Raw genomic sequence first — 17,062 nt, 5'->3', positions numbered from 1 at the left:
ATCCACTCAAAAAATTTATACAGATATGCCCCCTTGAAACAAGTATTCGTCAGAAAAAGAAAACTGGAAGTGACTCAGATGTCTTCATAGAGAAGTAAATAAACAAGTTTTGTTATATTGACGCAATCGGTCATTATAATGCCATTAAAATGTATGAATTATTGCTATATACAATTGTGTGGATGAGTCTGGGATATTCATGAAGGAACAAGTGTTAGAAAACTATAAGTTACTCTAAACAAAATTAAACTATACTGTTTACAATGACATTTACAACGAAACTAACTTACAAAGGGTAATAGAAGTATAAACTCAAAACTAAGGATATAGAATTATCTTAGAATGGGTACCAGGGAGGAGACATGGTATAGGGAAACTTAAGTAAATGAAAGTTACTGGTAGTAGTTGATTGAATGAGTGGTGTGTGGTTCAAAGGTATTCAGTATTTTTTAAGTAATCCCTGCACCCAGGGTGGGGCTTAAACTCACAACCCTGAAATCAAGAGTCACATGCTCTTCTGACTGAGCCAGCCAGACACCCCAAAAATATTCAGTACTTTCAAATTGTTGTATTTCATAATTAATGGATATTACATGCCTTTTGGATGCATCATATGGAGGGGCATATTTCCCCCAAAGTTTTCAGGGCTTTTCACTATTTTCGGCCTTCTCTAAAGGCCATGAGAAAGGACCATGGCAGTGTATTCACATGGTTGGAAGTTTTTGTAAGATTTTAAAAAATAAGATGCTGTAATCATGTAAGACTACTGTCTCTCTTCATCTTCATTTCCCCTTACCTCTGTGTCACCTGGCAGTAGAACAGCTTCAGGCAGATTGTGATTAAGGATATCCTGAGTGTGGGTTTAATAGAATACATTTGTGGTTCATAGTCACTTTTGAGTGTAGGTAATTATTGCCTGTTGGCCTGATTGTGATGGGAATGTGGTCTTCAGTGCCTGGCACCTGAAATATGTGAGGAGTAAAGAAGCCACAAATTGAAATTTATGAAGCCAGAAGGTAGTCAGGAAGACTTCCCAGTTACCTCATGTTTAAAAATGTAAGTAGAGGATATAGCTCTCATGGATTTCCAATCAAAAGAACTTCTCTCTTTGTTAAAAAAAAAAAAAATAACAGCATGTTCAATTAAAACTTCACCATAGTGGCGCCTGCATGGCTCAGTCGGTTAAGTGTCTGACTTCAGCTGAGGTCATGATCTCACAGTTCGTGCGTTCAAGCCCCATGTCGGACTCTATGCTGACAGCTCAGAGCCTGGAGCCTGCTTCAGATTCTGTGTTTCCCTCTCTCTGCCCATCCCCTGCTTGTGTTCTCTCTCTAAAGTAAATAAACATTACAAAAAAAATTAACCATGCTGGAAGAAAGCCTTGGTTTGATCATTCTTTCTATGGGAAATTCTGCAAAAATTATGTTCACTAAGAGGCAGATATTCAGTCATAGAGGCAAAACAGGATCCTATATTGTATCAGGCCCTTGATTAATGAAAGTATGCTATTTTTTCTGGATTTTGTGATGTTTATTTATACATGACAGGCTTTTTTTTAAATTTGAATTTGTTCTGATTTTTTTTTCTTGTTATTAAATAACTATTCACCTCAACCTTCAGGTCTCACAAATCCTGGAACTGTTCATGATCATATGAAATAGTGAATAAAAAGGATAAAAGCTTCAGGTAAGAATGTAGTTACAAATGACAAAATTAGGTAGTTTTGACTGTCGTTTGTGCCTTAAAAAGTCTCAGATTCTTTCAGTTTAATAAATTCTCTATAGTTTGCTAGATAACTGGTCTACCATGCCCGTATATATTATATATATCTATATTTTGCTTTTATTATGCTTTTGATTGTCACTTGGCAGAGTTCTTTCCTTTAAGCCATTTACCTACCTGCAGTTTAGATCAGACTTGATATAGATACTGAGAAACACGAAGATATTTTTCTCTCTTATGGAGATTTTTCTTAAATTATGAGAAGTTATTACAAAACCTAAATTGGCTTTCTTGTTTGAACTGGCATCACGTTGTGTATCTTTAGCATTTATTTTATACTCCTACTGGGAATTACTCCTGCACTACCATTTATTTTGGAAATTTGAACATTAGGAAGGCTTTAAGAAGGTGCCATTGGGGCGCCTGGGTGGCGCAGTCGGTTAAGCGTCCGACTTCAGCCAGGTCACGATCTCACGGCCCGTGAGTTTGAGCCCCGCGTCGGGCTCTGGGCTGATGGCTCGGAGCCTGGAGCCTGTTTCCGATTCTGTGTCTCCCTCTCTCTCTGCCCCTCCCCCGTTCATGCTCTGTCTCTCTCTGTCCCAAAAATAAATGAATGTTGAAAAAAAAAAAATTTTTTTTTAAAAAAAATTAAAAAAAAAAAAAAAGAAGGTGCCATTATGTGGAGAAAATCCAAAATTCTTTGCAAAACATTGAGTTTTGTTTTTATGAAGAAATGCAGTTCAGTCTTTAGATTATGTAAAGAATGGCCTGTTTGGATTGTTGACACCAGACTTTAATGGTTACAGCAGTGAGGTAATACCACAAAAAGTGGCTGGATAAAATTATCAGACTTAGTATCAAGTAGAGGCTTACTGGCAATATGAAGTCTGGGTTTTACATAGTTTAGATTTATAGACTAAAATTAAAATTACTTGTACATTTTAATGACAGATGGAAATGGATGTAATTTTCAAGAAAATTACCTGTCTCTTCAGAGATAGTCTGACCCTAATTTTAGTACTGCAAAAAAATAAGCTTTTGTCTATTAGAGAGAAGTACTTAAATATGGTATTTTAAATTTTAGGATATAAAAGATGGTAAGTCCAGATAGAAGTAAGCGGAAGATACTAAAAGCCAAAAAAACAATGCCTGCAAGTTGCCGGAAGCAAGTAGAAATCCTGAATAAGTCAAAGAATGTCGAAGCACTGAAAACAGCAAGTGGGAATAATATGTCAAGTGGTAATCAGAATTCAAATACCAGTGTCGTAAGGAGCATATATGGACAGTCTGAAAATGCTGCTTCTTTGCTGGACTCTAATAAAAATTCAGTATGCTCGGTGAAAAGTAAAGTTTTGTCTCAGAATATAATGAAACCATTAGAAACTGTTGATTCAGAAACAAGATCAGAATACACTCAAGAACAAGTTGTGTGCCCTTCCCAAAAGCCAAGTAAAACAATAGAATCTTCTGGGAAACCCTTTACACAAGAGACAAAAGATTCACAAAACACTTCTAAAAATCATTTTGAATGTCAGACAGAGGTAACAAGGTCCTATTTTGAACAACGTGAAGAGGATTGTGATCTGAAATCCATTTGTTGTCCGTCCAGTTTATGCAGTGGTATGGTTCCAATACCAAAATCTACAGTAAACACCTTGGATGATAAGAGAATCGACAAGATTGTTTCCCATTTAGAAACGAACCCCATTTCCGAGTCACATGATAAAAGACAAAGTGACATTTTAAGTTCAGATACCCATTTTGTGCCTTTTGATAAAATACCTAAGTTGGTGAATTCAGTCATCTCCAGTAACTGTCCTGCTGACATCTTGAAAAGTGAAGAATCCTGTAGAACCGGTCATTCCAGCATTTCAAATTGTGACAATGCAGACTCAACGTGGCCATCAGCACTCGACACAGATAGTAATAACAGTAAGTGCATACTTAAGCATCTTTTGGAGAAATGAGTCATTTTCCTTTTGGGGGATTTTTTTAGCCTCAGATGTAGAAACAGTAGACTACATATAGTCAAGAGAAAGAGTAAATAATGATAATTGTTTTAGAGTATCTTGTTTCTGAACCATTTAGGGTGAGGAGGGGAAATAGTATTTTCCATACCCAAAGGAAAATAAATTCTGGCAAAGAAGGAATCAGTCGCTTTCCCTTAAGAGTACAAAGAAATCAAAAGGTGGTTTAAGGCAGTTGTTTGGTTTATTTCATCTACATCTCTTTTTTATTTTTAATTTTTTGTAATGTTTATTTATTTTTGAGAGACAGCACGAGTGGGGTAGGGGCAGAGGGAGAAAGAGAGACACAGAATCTGAAGCAGGCTCCAGGCTCCGAGTTGTCAGCACAGAGCCCAACGTGGGGCTTGAACTCATGAACTGTGAGATCATGACCTGAGTCGAAGTTGGATGCTCATTTGACTGAGCCACCCAGGCACCCCTACATCTTTTCTTATTTTGAAGATTTATTTATTAGGTTAATAAGAAGGCTAGTTGAAAGAGTGTGTTTTTTTAATCATTGGTGAACTCATTTCTTTCCATAGAATTGACCTGGAAATCATATGCCAAGTATAAGCTGATAGGTAATAAGGGTATATACACATGAGCATATACATGTGTGTGCATAGAGTGACAGAGAAACGTCAAATAATTAACCAGTGATGTTCTAGAGCTACCAAATCAAATAGCAAAAGTAAATTTCGTTAGAAGTAGAATGTTTTTGTAGGTTAATGAAATATAAGAAAAAACCGATTTCGCAGGAGAAATTTTGTGTTCTTGTCTAGGCTTCGTAGTGATGATTAAACAAGATGGATTTAAAATTAAAAATAATAATAGTATCACATATTGAAATAGGTCAGACTGCCTAAGTAACTTTATAAAAATACTGTAAGACCACGTAAGTAACTAGAGGATTAAATGCTATAATTCAGTTTTTGTTGGTGTTAAATAGGCACTAAATAAGGTTGACGGGAAAGTGCATCTGAGACCAGAACCCTACGTAAAAACCTAAGACAATCATTTTTTGGGGGGGGGGATTAGTTTGTCGGAAGTTTTTATACGATTACATTTGCTAAAAAATGTTGCCTTGGTCACATTTTGGTCACTAGATTAGAGAATTCCCCTGTTTCTTTCCTTAGAAGGAATGTTTTTACCTCTGATCTTTCCATTTCCCCAAGGCCATAATCAAAAGAAGAGGATGTTTTCAGAAAAAAAAGAACATGTTAAGCGCCTGAAAACTTCAGAGCAAATTGATGAAAATATTTGTGTAGCTCTGGAAAAGCAAACAGCATTGCTGGAACAGGTAAAATATCAGGGCATATATGTTTGCTTCAGAAACTTCTGATTAATAAGAAATGGTAAAAGTTACTTGATCTCCACAATGATGTATAGTACAGGTGACTTTGACTTGGTGCAAAGGTGGTGTGTGAAAACGGAATCAACAGATGGAGGTATCAGGGAAAAGATCATTGTTTACTTTACCATCTCTAATGAATCGAATATAACCCTATGCAGAGCAACCTGGAGAATCACATGGAGGTAGAGTGCTGTAGTAGAAAGAGAATGGCCTTTTTAGTCATATTACATTTAAATTTCCTTGAAAGACACTGCATGACCTTCAGCTTTGCCGGATCTCTTTTGTCCTGGTCATGGGGTCCTCTGATCTGCAGCTACAGCTGTTGGTATACCTTGTCACAATTGACCACTTCATAGACTCTGACAGCCCAGAAGTCTCCATCATAAAGTCCAGTTGCATTCAGTTTTACTTGCCCTGATTTCCAGGTTTACACAGAAATGTTGCATTGTCTGACCATTTGCTGTATAGCATCATCAAGTGCACGTTTTGCTTTCATTTTTGCCCCATTTTATTTCATTGTACTACAGTTTCCTACGTCTGATCAACTCTGAGTTTAAGTGTAATGAGCTTTAATTTTAATAAAAAAGGTCTTCATTACAGGACCTATTACAACAATCATATTTTACTGTTTTGCTACCACTGGAATTGTTCACCCAAAAGTCATTATATGGTAGATTAATGTCTGTCAACTATAATGGACCACAAAGCCCCAAGCCAAACTATCCTGCTGTTTCAGGAACAAAAGCACTACTGTTTTCTAAAAGAGACCATTACGGTTATATGGTTATGTATTATATGAATATGTATTCACATAATAAATAAATGGAAACCTTATTGAAAGACTCATGCAGAACCAGCATGAAAGCCAATCAGCAGTTTTTCCCTTTCCTCCTAGTCTTTTCTTCCAGGAAGACCAAAGGAAACTCTAATATGTACATAACTCTATTATTTGCAGGAGGGGGGTAGCAAAATTATGGTAAGCATAGATCTAGCTTACGAAAAAGGTTGTGGATTCCAGCTGTGTCTTACTTCGGTGATTAGTAGCTGAATTTAGAAAGAAGTTCTTTTTTTTTTTTTAGTGGGTTTTTTTTTGTTTTTGTTTTTGTTTTGAGAGAGAGTGTAGGAGGGGCAGAGAGAGAGGCAGACACAGAATCCGAAGCAGGCTCCAGACCCTAAGGTGTCAGCACAGAGCCTGACACGGGGTTCGAACTCAAGAGGTGTGAGAACGTGACCTCAGCCGAAGTCGGACACTCAACTGACTGAGCCACCCAGGTGCCCCTAGAAATAAGTTCTGATAGGGACATATAAAGACAAATTTAATCTTTGTATCATTTTGGTTTCACTGGCAGGGGAAGATTACAATTTTCATTCATTATTGTTATCTGTCTCACAAAATACATGGTCTGAGTTGACACAGAAAATGGTCCTTCCAAGTAAGGTTTAAGGAATGCAGTCTATTTTGTTTTGTCAGTCCCCCCCGCCAAAAGTTTTCTTGCACATTCTTCGGAAATATCTTGGGTTTCAACTAATTACTATCTTTTTACCTATCTCTAAACAGCTAGCTTTCCATCCCTTGATATTTTAATTCCTGTTCAAACAGTTAACTCTCTAAACCATACCTATTTATTTTTCTTGTTTGATTCCCAGTAGAATAGGTCCTACCATTCTGACATCGTTCTTCCCTGAGAGAGTCCCAGAGCTGTTGACTCTTCTCTCTTGAGATTCTGTAAGGATCTTGGCCTCACTGATTTCAATTAAATTATTGAAGTGGAGGGGTTTTTCTTCTAAAGTCCAAGTTATTCATCTACCCATAGATAGGTGGAGTTCCTCATCCTAGGAAGTTGGGGCAGATTGGAAATGCATAATTGCCAGTCTTTCTCCAAGCTCTAGGCTACTTTGACTGCCATCTGCAAATTGTACCTAGGATTTGCATCTGATACCATAATTTTGGACACATTACCATCAGCACAAGACATTTATGAGGTATTTGGTGGAGGTTATTACATCTTCCTCGTTCTTCAGGAACATCACCACTAAATGAGAACAAATGTCCGCTCTAACCAAGAGTAATCACCTGTAGGTGGGCAGTTAGTCCTTTTAAATAACCAAGTTTTAAGAGTAGGCCTCCATCTGAATCACCAGGAATACTTGCTTGGTTAAATTGTGGTTTTTACTGGGCTCACTAATAGTTGAAGACTGTTGTTTGAGGCTCCTTTTTTCTCACACTTACCTGAGAATTACTCGTGGTGCCTGTTAATTATACAGCTTTCCAGGCCTTTTTCCAGGCAGTTCTAGTTGGTGAATTCAGGGTAGGGCCTAGGAATCTGTGATGTTAACAAATGTCCCATAATGGTTCTTCGTCACCAGGGAAGGTTCGCAAATACTGTGTGGCCTCCACTTGTTAGCAAAACGCTATTTCCATATTCAGAACATTTAGATAGTTTCTCCAAGATTCATCTCAGTATGAGCTTTACATACTGACCCAGCCATTGAACTGGCAAGTATGCCGTAACCCATAAAAACCACACATGGGTAACAGGTAACACCCGACAGTAAAAAATAGTATGTTTTTCTGAGCACTTATTTATATAATATACTTATTTTGAGCACTTACTAGTTTAATCAAATACTTAAAAGTTTGAAAGTGAAAATGACAGTCGTGCCTAATATTGAGAAAACCACTGAAGAAATGTTAAGCATTACAGAAAAAATCAAGTAGATGATAATGTTGAAGAGTAAGAACGGTTGGAAATGTGAAGGAAGAACCTTAGGAATAATCACATAAAATTGCTGAATATGAGAAATCATCCAGGTGATACCAGTATAAAAGAGTTAACATAGAAGCTTTGTGTTCTAATTTCAGACACCAAGAAACAAGAATTTATGGGGGAAAATACAAATATTACCAATAAATACCTTAAGTGTATCATGACAGGTTTTGTTATTAAGAGAGACTACTTACTGTGTTAGGAAAGTGGCTTACAGGAGGTTACAGGTTCAAAAAGGTACAGTGGATGTTTCTGAATATATGGCTCGACAGAGCTTTTCATAGCCGTGGGCATTGAGATTAATTATACTCCCTGAAAATAGGCCAGCCTGTTTTCTAAAAAACAGCCAGACAATGAAATGCATTAATGTTTCGTGTGATAGCTACTACAGACTGTTAGGATAGCATGTTTTATGCCAAACGGCATTAGTCACTACCTAATTGTTCTGGCCTCTTTCAGTTTTAACAATAGGAAAGTCACCCCCTAAAAAAACCTATGCAAGTAAAGTGGATTATGTTGCATATTTATTTCCTTTATGCCAATTCACTATTTTCTATTTTATGGAGCTCTTTCACATATTAACCTTTCGTATTATAAAAATCCTATGAGGATCATTTGTTCAGCATTGTATTATCTACCCCTATGTGGACAAAGAAAATGAAGCCGAGAGATATTGTGACTTCCCAAAGGTCATGTAGCTTGTTAATGACTGGGCCAAGGCTCAGACTTCCATAATCTGCTTCAGATTTACTACAGACCAACCAGCCATGTTCATTGAGCTCTGGTTTTCAGATAGGTAGAGATCCTTTTTATGGAATACAGCTTTCAGTTATGCTTATTAAAAAATATAAATGGGGGAGCGCCTGGGTGGCTCAGTCGGTTAAGTGTCCGACTTTGGCTCAGGTCACGATCTCACAGTTCGTGGGTTCAAGCCCCGGGTCAGGCTCTGGGCTGACCGCTTGGAGCCTGGAGCCCGCTTGGGATTCTGTGTCTCCCTCTCTCTCGCCCCTCCCCTGCTCACGCTCTCTTGCTCTGTCTCTCAAAAATGAATAAACATTAAAAAAAAAATAAAAAAAAATATATATAAATGGGATATAGGCTTTTACCTTTCCTTTAATATATATTATGGAATTCAGCTGAAACTACAGGAAACTAAAATTAGCACTGGGAGACGACATTTAATTTTTTCTAACATCTCCATAGATGGTGTGTCTTGCTGAATTTGATATTCGAACTTCTATAAAACTTACGCATACAGTCATATACATAGAAACATAAAAATATGAAAAAAAAAGTATATTTTATTGGTTACAGTAAATCCAAAAAAGAGCAAAGATGTTTTGAAGGGGTAGAAAATAAAATTGTTTTTCAACTTGAAACATGGGGTGTTTGGGTTTTTTTTTTTTTAATTCTAGGTCAAACATTTGATTCGACAGGAGATCTATAGTGTAAACTACAAACTATTTGATAACAAACTGAAAGAACTGACCGAACGCATTGGGAGGACACAGTGCAGGAATAAACATGAAGCAGTAGCTGATGAACTCTTCGTAAGTTTCTAATTTCATCTGATTTAATTTGGAAGTGGAATGTAGTGATATTTTACCTGTTAGGAAACGGAAACAATAAAGCAGACCCAAGTCTGATCCTTGACCACAAGCATTATGTACTATACCAGAGGCGATAGAATCTATTAGCAATAGTGGCCCTTGTGAGATACTTTTAGAAATATTATTCTGTGCTATTCTGTTGTCAGTAATTCTGTGTCGATTGACCTAATACATAGGCAGTTGTGTTTTAATTCAAAACATATTCTGTATTAGAGCTCCTACAGCCTGTTTCAAACTGTCTCGGGGGGTTTGTTTGGTTCTCCTTTTCTAAGGTTACTTGCTGATTGGTGTTTGTACCGACATGAGTGTTACTGTGGCTCAGTTAGAAGTTTAGGGTTTTTATCTTCCATTCTTAAATGGTATATCAGCATTAAACATGATTTAAATCTTTGCTTATATAAGAATTTCTCATTTACTTGGGTGGCTACCTGTTAGAAGACTACTTTGGCAAATACATAGTTTTCCCTTCATCTCTATATATTATTTAGTACTCTGGTTTCATATTTGTTTTTCTCTTTTTCTTCTAGGCAAAAATATCCAAACTTCAAAGACGCATTAAAACAGTATTGCAAACTCAAAAGAATTGCTTGGAACCAAATGTATTAACCAATAACACGGCCTGTAAGGTTGGTATAAACATGGTGTGTCTTGCTTAAGTTTTAATTACCTCACTGACCCACATTACAGGTAGTTGGATTTTAAGAAAGGAAATGTCGGCTTTAAAGACAATACATTTGTTTTTGGAATGTTCTTATGATGCTGTCTCTGGAGAAGATAGTCTGCAGAGTATCCTCCAAATGCCACTTATATTTCTTTCATCAAGTGAGTGGAGAGGTAAAAAATAAAGGAAAATAAAGTGAGTAGAGAGGTGATTTGTGATTACCTAGACTGCTCCCATCCCCACCATTTTATCATGATAAAGAATTTAAAACACACACTACAGCAAAGTTGAAAAAATGTAACAATGAACACTTGTATACACTCCATCTAAATTCTACCTTTACTATTTTTATGTGTTGATTTTTGTCATATATCTGTCAATCCATTCATCTCCTAAGCCATCTTTATATTTGGTGCATTCTTAAATACTAACGTGTTTTGTAGCAGAATGTATTTCCAAAATATTTCAGCAAGGGTATCATTGGAGTTTGGCATCTGTTTATATTTTTTATATAAAATTTGAATCTAATCTTCAATGTACGTTCACTGAGTTTTTTCCTTGTAGTGTCTTTATTTTCTTTGGTATCGTATTTATGGTAGCTAGCCTCAGTAAATGAATTGGGAAGCATTCCTACCCCTGTTCCCTGGAAGTTTGTGGTAAAATTTTTGTTACTGCCTTAAATGTTTGATAGAATCCATCTCTGAAGACTGTCTGGGCGAGAGCTTTTTTTATAGAGAGACTTTTTCTCGAAATGCAACTCTTTAATAGGTATGGGGCAATTTACATTTTCCTCTTTGATCTCGTGTCAGTTTTGTAAGTTACCTTCACAAGGAATGTGACCATTTTATCTAAGTTGTTGAATGTGTTGACAAATGATTGACAAAATTTTCTTGTCCTTTTTTTAAAAATTTTTTTTATGTTTATTTCTTTTTGAGAGAGAGAGAGAGATAGAGCATGAGCAGGGAAGGGGCAGAGAGAGAGGGAGACACAGAACCCGAAGCAGGCTCCAGGCCCTGAGCTGTCAGCACAGAGGCTGACATGGGGCTTGAACCCACAAAACAGTAAGATCATGCCCTGAGCCAAAATCAGGAGTCTGATGCTTAACCCACTGACCCACCCAGGGGCCCCAACTAACACAGATATTTTAAGTACTCCAAGTTCTCAGGGCACCTGGCTAGCTCAGTCGACTTAAGTGTCCAACTCCAGCTCAGGTCATGATCTCACGGCTTGTGAGTTTGAGCCCCACATCAAACTCTGCGCTGTCAGCAAGTTCTCTCTCTCTCTGTCCCTCTCTCTCCCCCACCCTCAAAATAAATAAACTTAAAAAAAAAATACTGTAAGTTCTCAACCAAAGCATGTACTAAGTACTTCAGCTTCCAAGTTTTAAACAAAACTCACCAACTGGAAGAACAAGTTGGAAATTTGATTTATTTCTGGTTTTCACTTATTATTAGAAGTATAATGAAAGTAAAAATTTGCTTATTAAAGTTTAATGTTTCTGAGTTCCTATAACATAGTCTGATAGGAATAAAATGTTGTATAAGTACTTAGGTATTTATTTTTCTTTTCCACGCAAGCTAACAAGTTCATTTGTTACTATCATTTTTATTTCCTAGAAGTATTTTTCAAATTCATTTTGGCAGAGAAACTGCAATCATTGTCATTAGCCATCGAAATACGTATAACTTAACGTATGTTTTGCCATATGTATTCGGGAATATCTTGAGAACATTTTCCAGGTGAAAGTTTACCTAGTAGTTGTGTGTGGAAGAATATAAGTGGTAACACTCCACTCCCTTTCAGTGCTTTCCCCTCACCCAATTAACAGGTTACAAATTCAGAGACGAATTTGGATAAGAGCCCAGAGTCAGTCAGTAGTCCAGATAAAAGAAAGACTTCGGTGAACTCTGAATCTGCTAACCCTTCACAAAATGCGAGTGAAAAGATTAATTTATCAAGGAAACATGATGCTGTTTCTGAAAGGTAGGCGTTTCTATAAAAATGCATACTTAACTAAGTAGATGCTTGTAAACCTATGTTTCTCAAGCGTAAAACAGCTTAAATGTTCACATTCATCCTTGTCTGTTGTGAAGGAATGGAATTGGTTATCCAGGACTTTTATCATTGTTGTTTTACATGGTGGTTTTTACTAAATATGGGCACCTGAATGGCTCAGTCGGTAGAACATGTGACTTTTGATCGCTGGGTAGTGGGTTCGAGTTCCACATTGGGAGTAGGGTTTACTTAAAAAGAAAAACAATACTAAGTCAAGTTTAGAATTGACTAGGGGATTGGGTTTTCCATTATGCTGTGTTCCAGCTTTGGTATGGGGACCAGTGTGGTCACTTGATCACTCCTGTGGTTTTTGTTCTACACACGGAAAAGTCAAGGTCCTGTGGAACAGTGGCTTACAAAAATTACAGAGAAGACTAAGGCTAGGAAAGTAAGAGTGGAGAAGAAGTGCCTGAAATTATTAGTTTCTTAGAGGTTGAAAGCAGTGTCATGGCAACTTCAAATTAGAGTGAACAGACTAACTTCCTTGTCTAAAAAAAACATCCAAGGGGAGCCTGGGTGGCTCAGTCAGTTAAGCATCTGACTTCAGCTCAGGTCATGATCTCACAGTTCATGAGTTCGAGCCCCGCATTGAGCTCTGTACTGACAGCTCAGAGCCTGGATCCTGCTTTGGATTCCGTGTCTCTCTCTCTCTCTGTCTCTCTCTCTGTGTCTCTCTCTCTCTCTCTCTCTCTCTCTCTCTCTCTCTCTCTCTCTCTCTCTGCCCTGCTCATGCTCTGTCTGTATCTCTCAAAAATGAATAAACTTAAAAAAAAAAAAAAGCATCCAAGACCTGGAACCCCTGATCTTGTCTAAAAGATTTGGGGCTGGTAGGGAAGAAATCATTAGGTTTAACAAAGAAAGACGATTACTGATTCCAGCCTAGATAGATGATGGGGGGAGGGGCATTTTAGTGAATTCTTCTCTTTGGTGATTTTGAACAGTTTTGGAGCTTTATAATACTATTTATTTATTCTTAACATTAACTCCTTAAAATGTCCTCAGGTTTTACTTTTATATGTTAAATTATACTCCAGCTTTTAAAAAGAGAAAAATATATAACCAAAAATAAATAAAGGATGGCCATTATTTGAAGAACAACACCCTTTCTCCAGAGAACTGCACATACCCAAGGAGGCAGCAAAAAAAGGAGAAGCATCCCAAATCTACACCATTTGCAGCAGATTCTTGGTATTTGGGAATTTACATGCAGTTTTGACTCCTCGGAAGAAACCCTTACATTCCTAATATTCCTAATATTCATTTTAGTTTTGAGCCAGGAAGCTGCTATGAAGAAAGCATTTATTTAGTTTATGAAGGCAGGAGTCCCATTTCGTTTTTTTTTTTTTAACGTTTTTTTTAAATTTATTTTTGAGACAGGGAGAGACAGAGCATGAACAGGGGAGGGTCAGAGAGAGGGAGACACAGAATCTGAAACAGACTCCAGGCTCTGAGCTGTCAGCACAGAACCCGTCGCAGGGCTTGAACTCATGGACCGCGAGATCATGACCTGAGCCGAAGTCGGCCGCTTAACCGACTGAGCCACCCAGGCGCCCCAGGAGTCCCGTTTCATCGAGTCTTTGTTGTTACTACTTCTTTTTTTCTTTTCAATTTTTTAAAAAATATTTTGAGAGAGAGAGTGTGAGCAGGGTAGGGGCAGAGAGAGAGAGAGCAAGAGAGAGGATCCTAAGCAGGCTCTGCACAGTCAGTGCACAGAGCCGCACACGGGGCTAGAACCCACGAAACTGCCAGACCGTGACCTGAGCCGACATCGGCCGCTTAATCGACTGAGCCACCCAGGCGTCCCTGTTGTTACTACCTCTTAATGTGTGTGCTGAAACTCATCAAGTGACTAAAAAGAAAAATAAAATGCTAGTGATAGAAGTTGAAAAGTGAAGACCCCATGAAAATAGTATTTTGTAGACCAATATGGCAAATTTGTTTGTGGCTTTATCTGATAAGAACAATCTACCTTATGCTCTGTCATGAAGAATCTGCCATTTATGGAACTTGTCCTAGGCAGCCATGCTAACAAGTGTGTATAACTTGACCTGGATGGATGGATTCAGTGGTGAGTTTTAAAAACACCGAAGAAAGAAACAACACCAGTGTTAAACTCTTCCAAAGAATAAGAAAAGAGGAAATACTTGAGTTCATTTTATGAGACTAGATACTACAATCTAACACAATTCTGATACAAAGTCAATTTTAACATTTTACAGAAATGGAAACCTACAGTCCACTTTTACCCACAAAACAGACACAGATATCCTAAACAAGACACTAGTAAGCCGAGTCCAATAATTTATAAAAGTTGAGTCTGTCACAGCAATCCTGCCAGGTTGGTTCAACAATAAAAAAAATCAGTGAATGTAATTTGCCAGGACAAGAATCATTGTTAACTCAATAGAGGTCGGATTTGACAAAATACCTGTTGATGATTAAAAACCAAATTCCTGGCAAACTTGGAATAGGGAGGTAACATCCTTAATCTGATAAAGAATATCTGCAAAAACCCTAAAACAGATCTGATGGTGAAATATTGGAAGGATTTCCTTTAAGATATAAAATAGAAGGATGCCTGCGGTCATCACTTTAACCTTCTCCTGGATCTCTTGGCTAATGGAAGAAAAAGAAGTCAAAATCTAGAGGGTTTAAAAAGAAGGAAAAAATATTATTGCTATCCTTGGATGATTAGGGTAGGATTATAATGTAGGAAATGCAACATAACTTACAGATACATTATTAGGATTACTAAGAGGTTAGCAACATTGCCAATCTCAAATGTGTAAGAAATCAGTTATATTCCTGTATACCTGATACAAACAAGTAGGGAATTATAAGATATTTTTTAAAGATACCACACCAATACAGTAGCACCAAATACAGCCATTAGCTAAGCTAGGAATACATTCAATAAGACATGTAATAACTGAAGAAAATGAACAAAACTTCCAGAGATTTTAAGAAAAATTCACTGGAGAAATGTACTATGTTTATGAGTTGCCCAATGCAGTATTTGTAGAATGTTCTCACATTTGTTCAAATTAATTTATGGAGTGCAATTCCAATCAGTTCCCCAGTGTGTAATTTTGTGGAACTTGACAAGATGATTTCATTTCTAAAATGTGTGCGTAAATGCAGTAGATTAAGAAACCCAAGATGTCCATCAACTAGAGAAACACAAAGGAAGGAGTTTGCCATCAGATGTCAGGACACTACTAAACTGCAATAATGAGGATAATGTGATATGAGTGATAGACAAATGGAGAATCCGGAAACCTATGTGTACACACACACACACACACACACACACACACATGTGATCAGTGATGGAGAATGTATGGCACATCATCTGGGACATGAGGGACTTAGTAAATAGTGCAGTTACTTTGCTACTCTTGTTGAGGGAAATATGAAAGAAACTGGATCCCTATATCAGGCTATACATAAAGATCATCCTCATGTGGATTAGGAACTAAATAACGAAAGGAGAATTATAAAGCTTTTAGAAGGTAATATAGAATGTCTCCATGAACTTCAGATAAGGAAAGATTTCTTAAGACACAAATACCTTTGCAATAAGCGAAAAAATTGATCACATTAAATCTTTTTTTTTTTGGATTTACCACATTCAAATTGGAAACTTCTTCTCTCAAGGCACTATAATTTTAGTGAGAAGACAAGCCATCAAGGTGAAGAAGACATATGCAGCACATAGAACCTACTGAGGACTAGTACCCAGAGTATATATATAAAAGAGTTTCAGTGAGTAAAAGCCAGGTAATACAAAAGGAAAATGAGCAAAAGACTTGTATGTGTATTTCACAAAAGAGGAATTCCAAATGACCAATAAACATATGAAAAGGTGCTCATTTTCATTAGTAATCAGGGAAATGCAAATTAAAGCCACTATGAGCTGTCATTTCATATCAGGTAAGGAAAAGTAAACACTGAAAAATCCAACAACACCAGATGTATTGGAGAGGCTTTGAAATAAAGGGAACTGACTGTTTAAAATGTTGTTGTTAGAAGAGCAAATTGGTATAATGCTTTAGAAAAAATTTGGCATTATCTAGGAATACTGAAGATCTGACCATCATTTGACCTCACATTCCTATCCTTTGAAACATGCCCTTTAAATGTGCAATAGGATATATGCAGAGGAACATTTATTAGCATTTTCCATAATAGGCAAAAACGAGAAAGAAAAAAAAGCCCATCTACACTTGAAGTGAATAAATTACAGTAAATCCGCACAGTGGAATTCTGTACGTTAGTGGAAACGGAGGAACTGCAGTCACATGCAACTGAGTTACTCCCGTAAAAACATTGAATGGTTCGATTCTGTTCAAATGAATGTCAAAAATAGCCAGAAAAATAGAAGTACATTATGTAGGAATTCAAGGCTAGATGGTGAACCTAAAGAATAAAACAAAGAAATTAGCACTACAAATGCTATTTATGGAGGAGATTTGTAATACAGGATAGAGGCACGTGGGTTTCTGAAATGCTGATCATATAAAATATATTTACCTGAGCGGTGGTTACATAGGTGCTAGCTTTTTAATTATTAAATTAAACATGTGTTTTAAACCCAATTTGAAAATAGTTGCCTATTTATTAGAAAATCTAGATTTATGCTTAATGTAATCTTACTGAAATACGTGGGTTCAGAACTACAGTCTTTCTCCTGTTCTCTTTCATTCCATCTATTTTATGCTCCTTCTCCCTTGTCTGTGTCTGTGTGTTGGTCGCTATTTTAGCCTTTTGAATCAATCTTGTTTTCCTCTTTCCCCATTACCTTGTTAATTACACATCTTCATTGTTCTTTTAGAAATTGCCCTAAAGATCAGATTTGGATCCTTGACTCTAGTAATCAGAATCTC

The 17,062-nt window shown here is 37.0% G+C and overlaps 1 protein-coding gene across 3 annotated transcripts in view; it reads left to right on the top strand.

The window, feature by feature from the left end:
- The window catches only part of ATF7IP2 (activating transcription factor 7 interacting protein 2), a 58,858-nt gene that overhangs the window by 10,689 nt on the left and 31,107 nt on the right, over positions 1–17,062 (top strand). For 2 of the 3 annotated variants that reach the window (XM_043560548.1, XM_043560549.1), the window contains exons 2-7: positions 1,621–1,686; positions 2,807–3,654; positions 4,904–5,028; positions 9,266–9,400; positions 9,988–10,086; positions 11,950–12,104. In XM_043560548.1, the coding sequence (XP_043416483.1) occupies positions 2,817–3,654; positions 4,904–5,028; positions 9,266–9,400; positions 9,988–10,086; positions 11,950–12,104 (1,352 nt within the window). In that variant the 5' untranslated portion in view covers positions 1,621–1,686; positions 2,807–2,816. Of the gene's footprint in view, positions 1–1,620; positions 1,687–2,806; positions 3,655–4,903; positions 5,029–9,265; positions 9,401–9,987; positions 10,087–11,949; positions 12,105–17,062 lie in introns of those variants that run through there. The other variant, XM_043560550.1, reaches the window with a different exon arrangement.

This window comes from Prionailurus bengalensis, chromosome E3, assembly GCF_016509475.1.
Source record: "Prionailurus bengalensis isolate Pbe53 chromosome E3, Fcat_Pben_1.1_paternal_pri, whole genome shotgun sequence".
NCBI lineage: Eukaryota > Metazoa > Chordata > Mammalia > Carnivora > Felidae > Prionailurus > Prionailurus bengalensis.
Note: the sequence above shows the minus strand (reverse complement) of the source record. Positions and strands in the feature narration are given on the sequence as shown.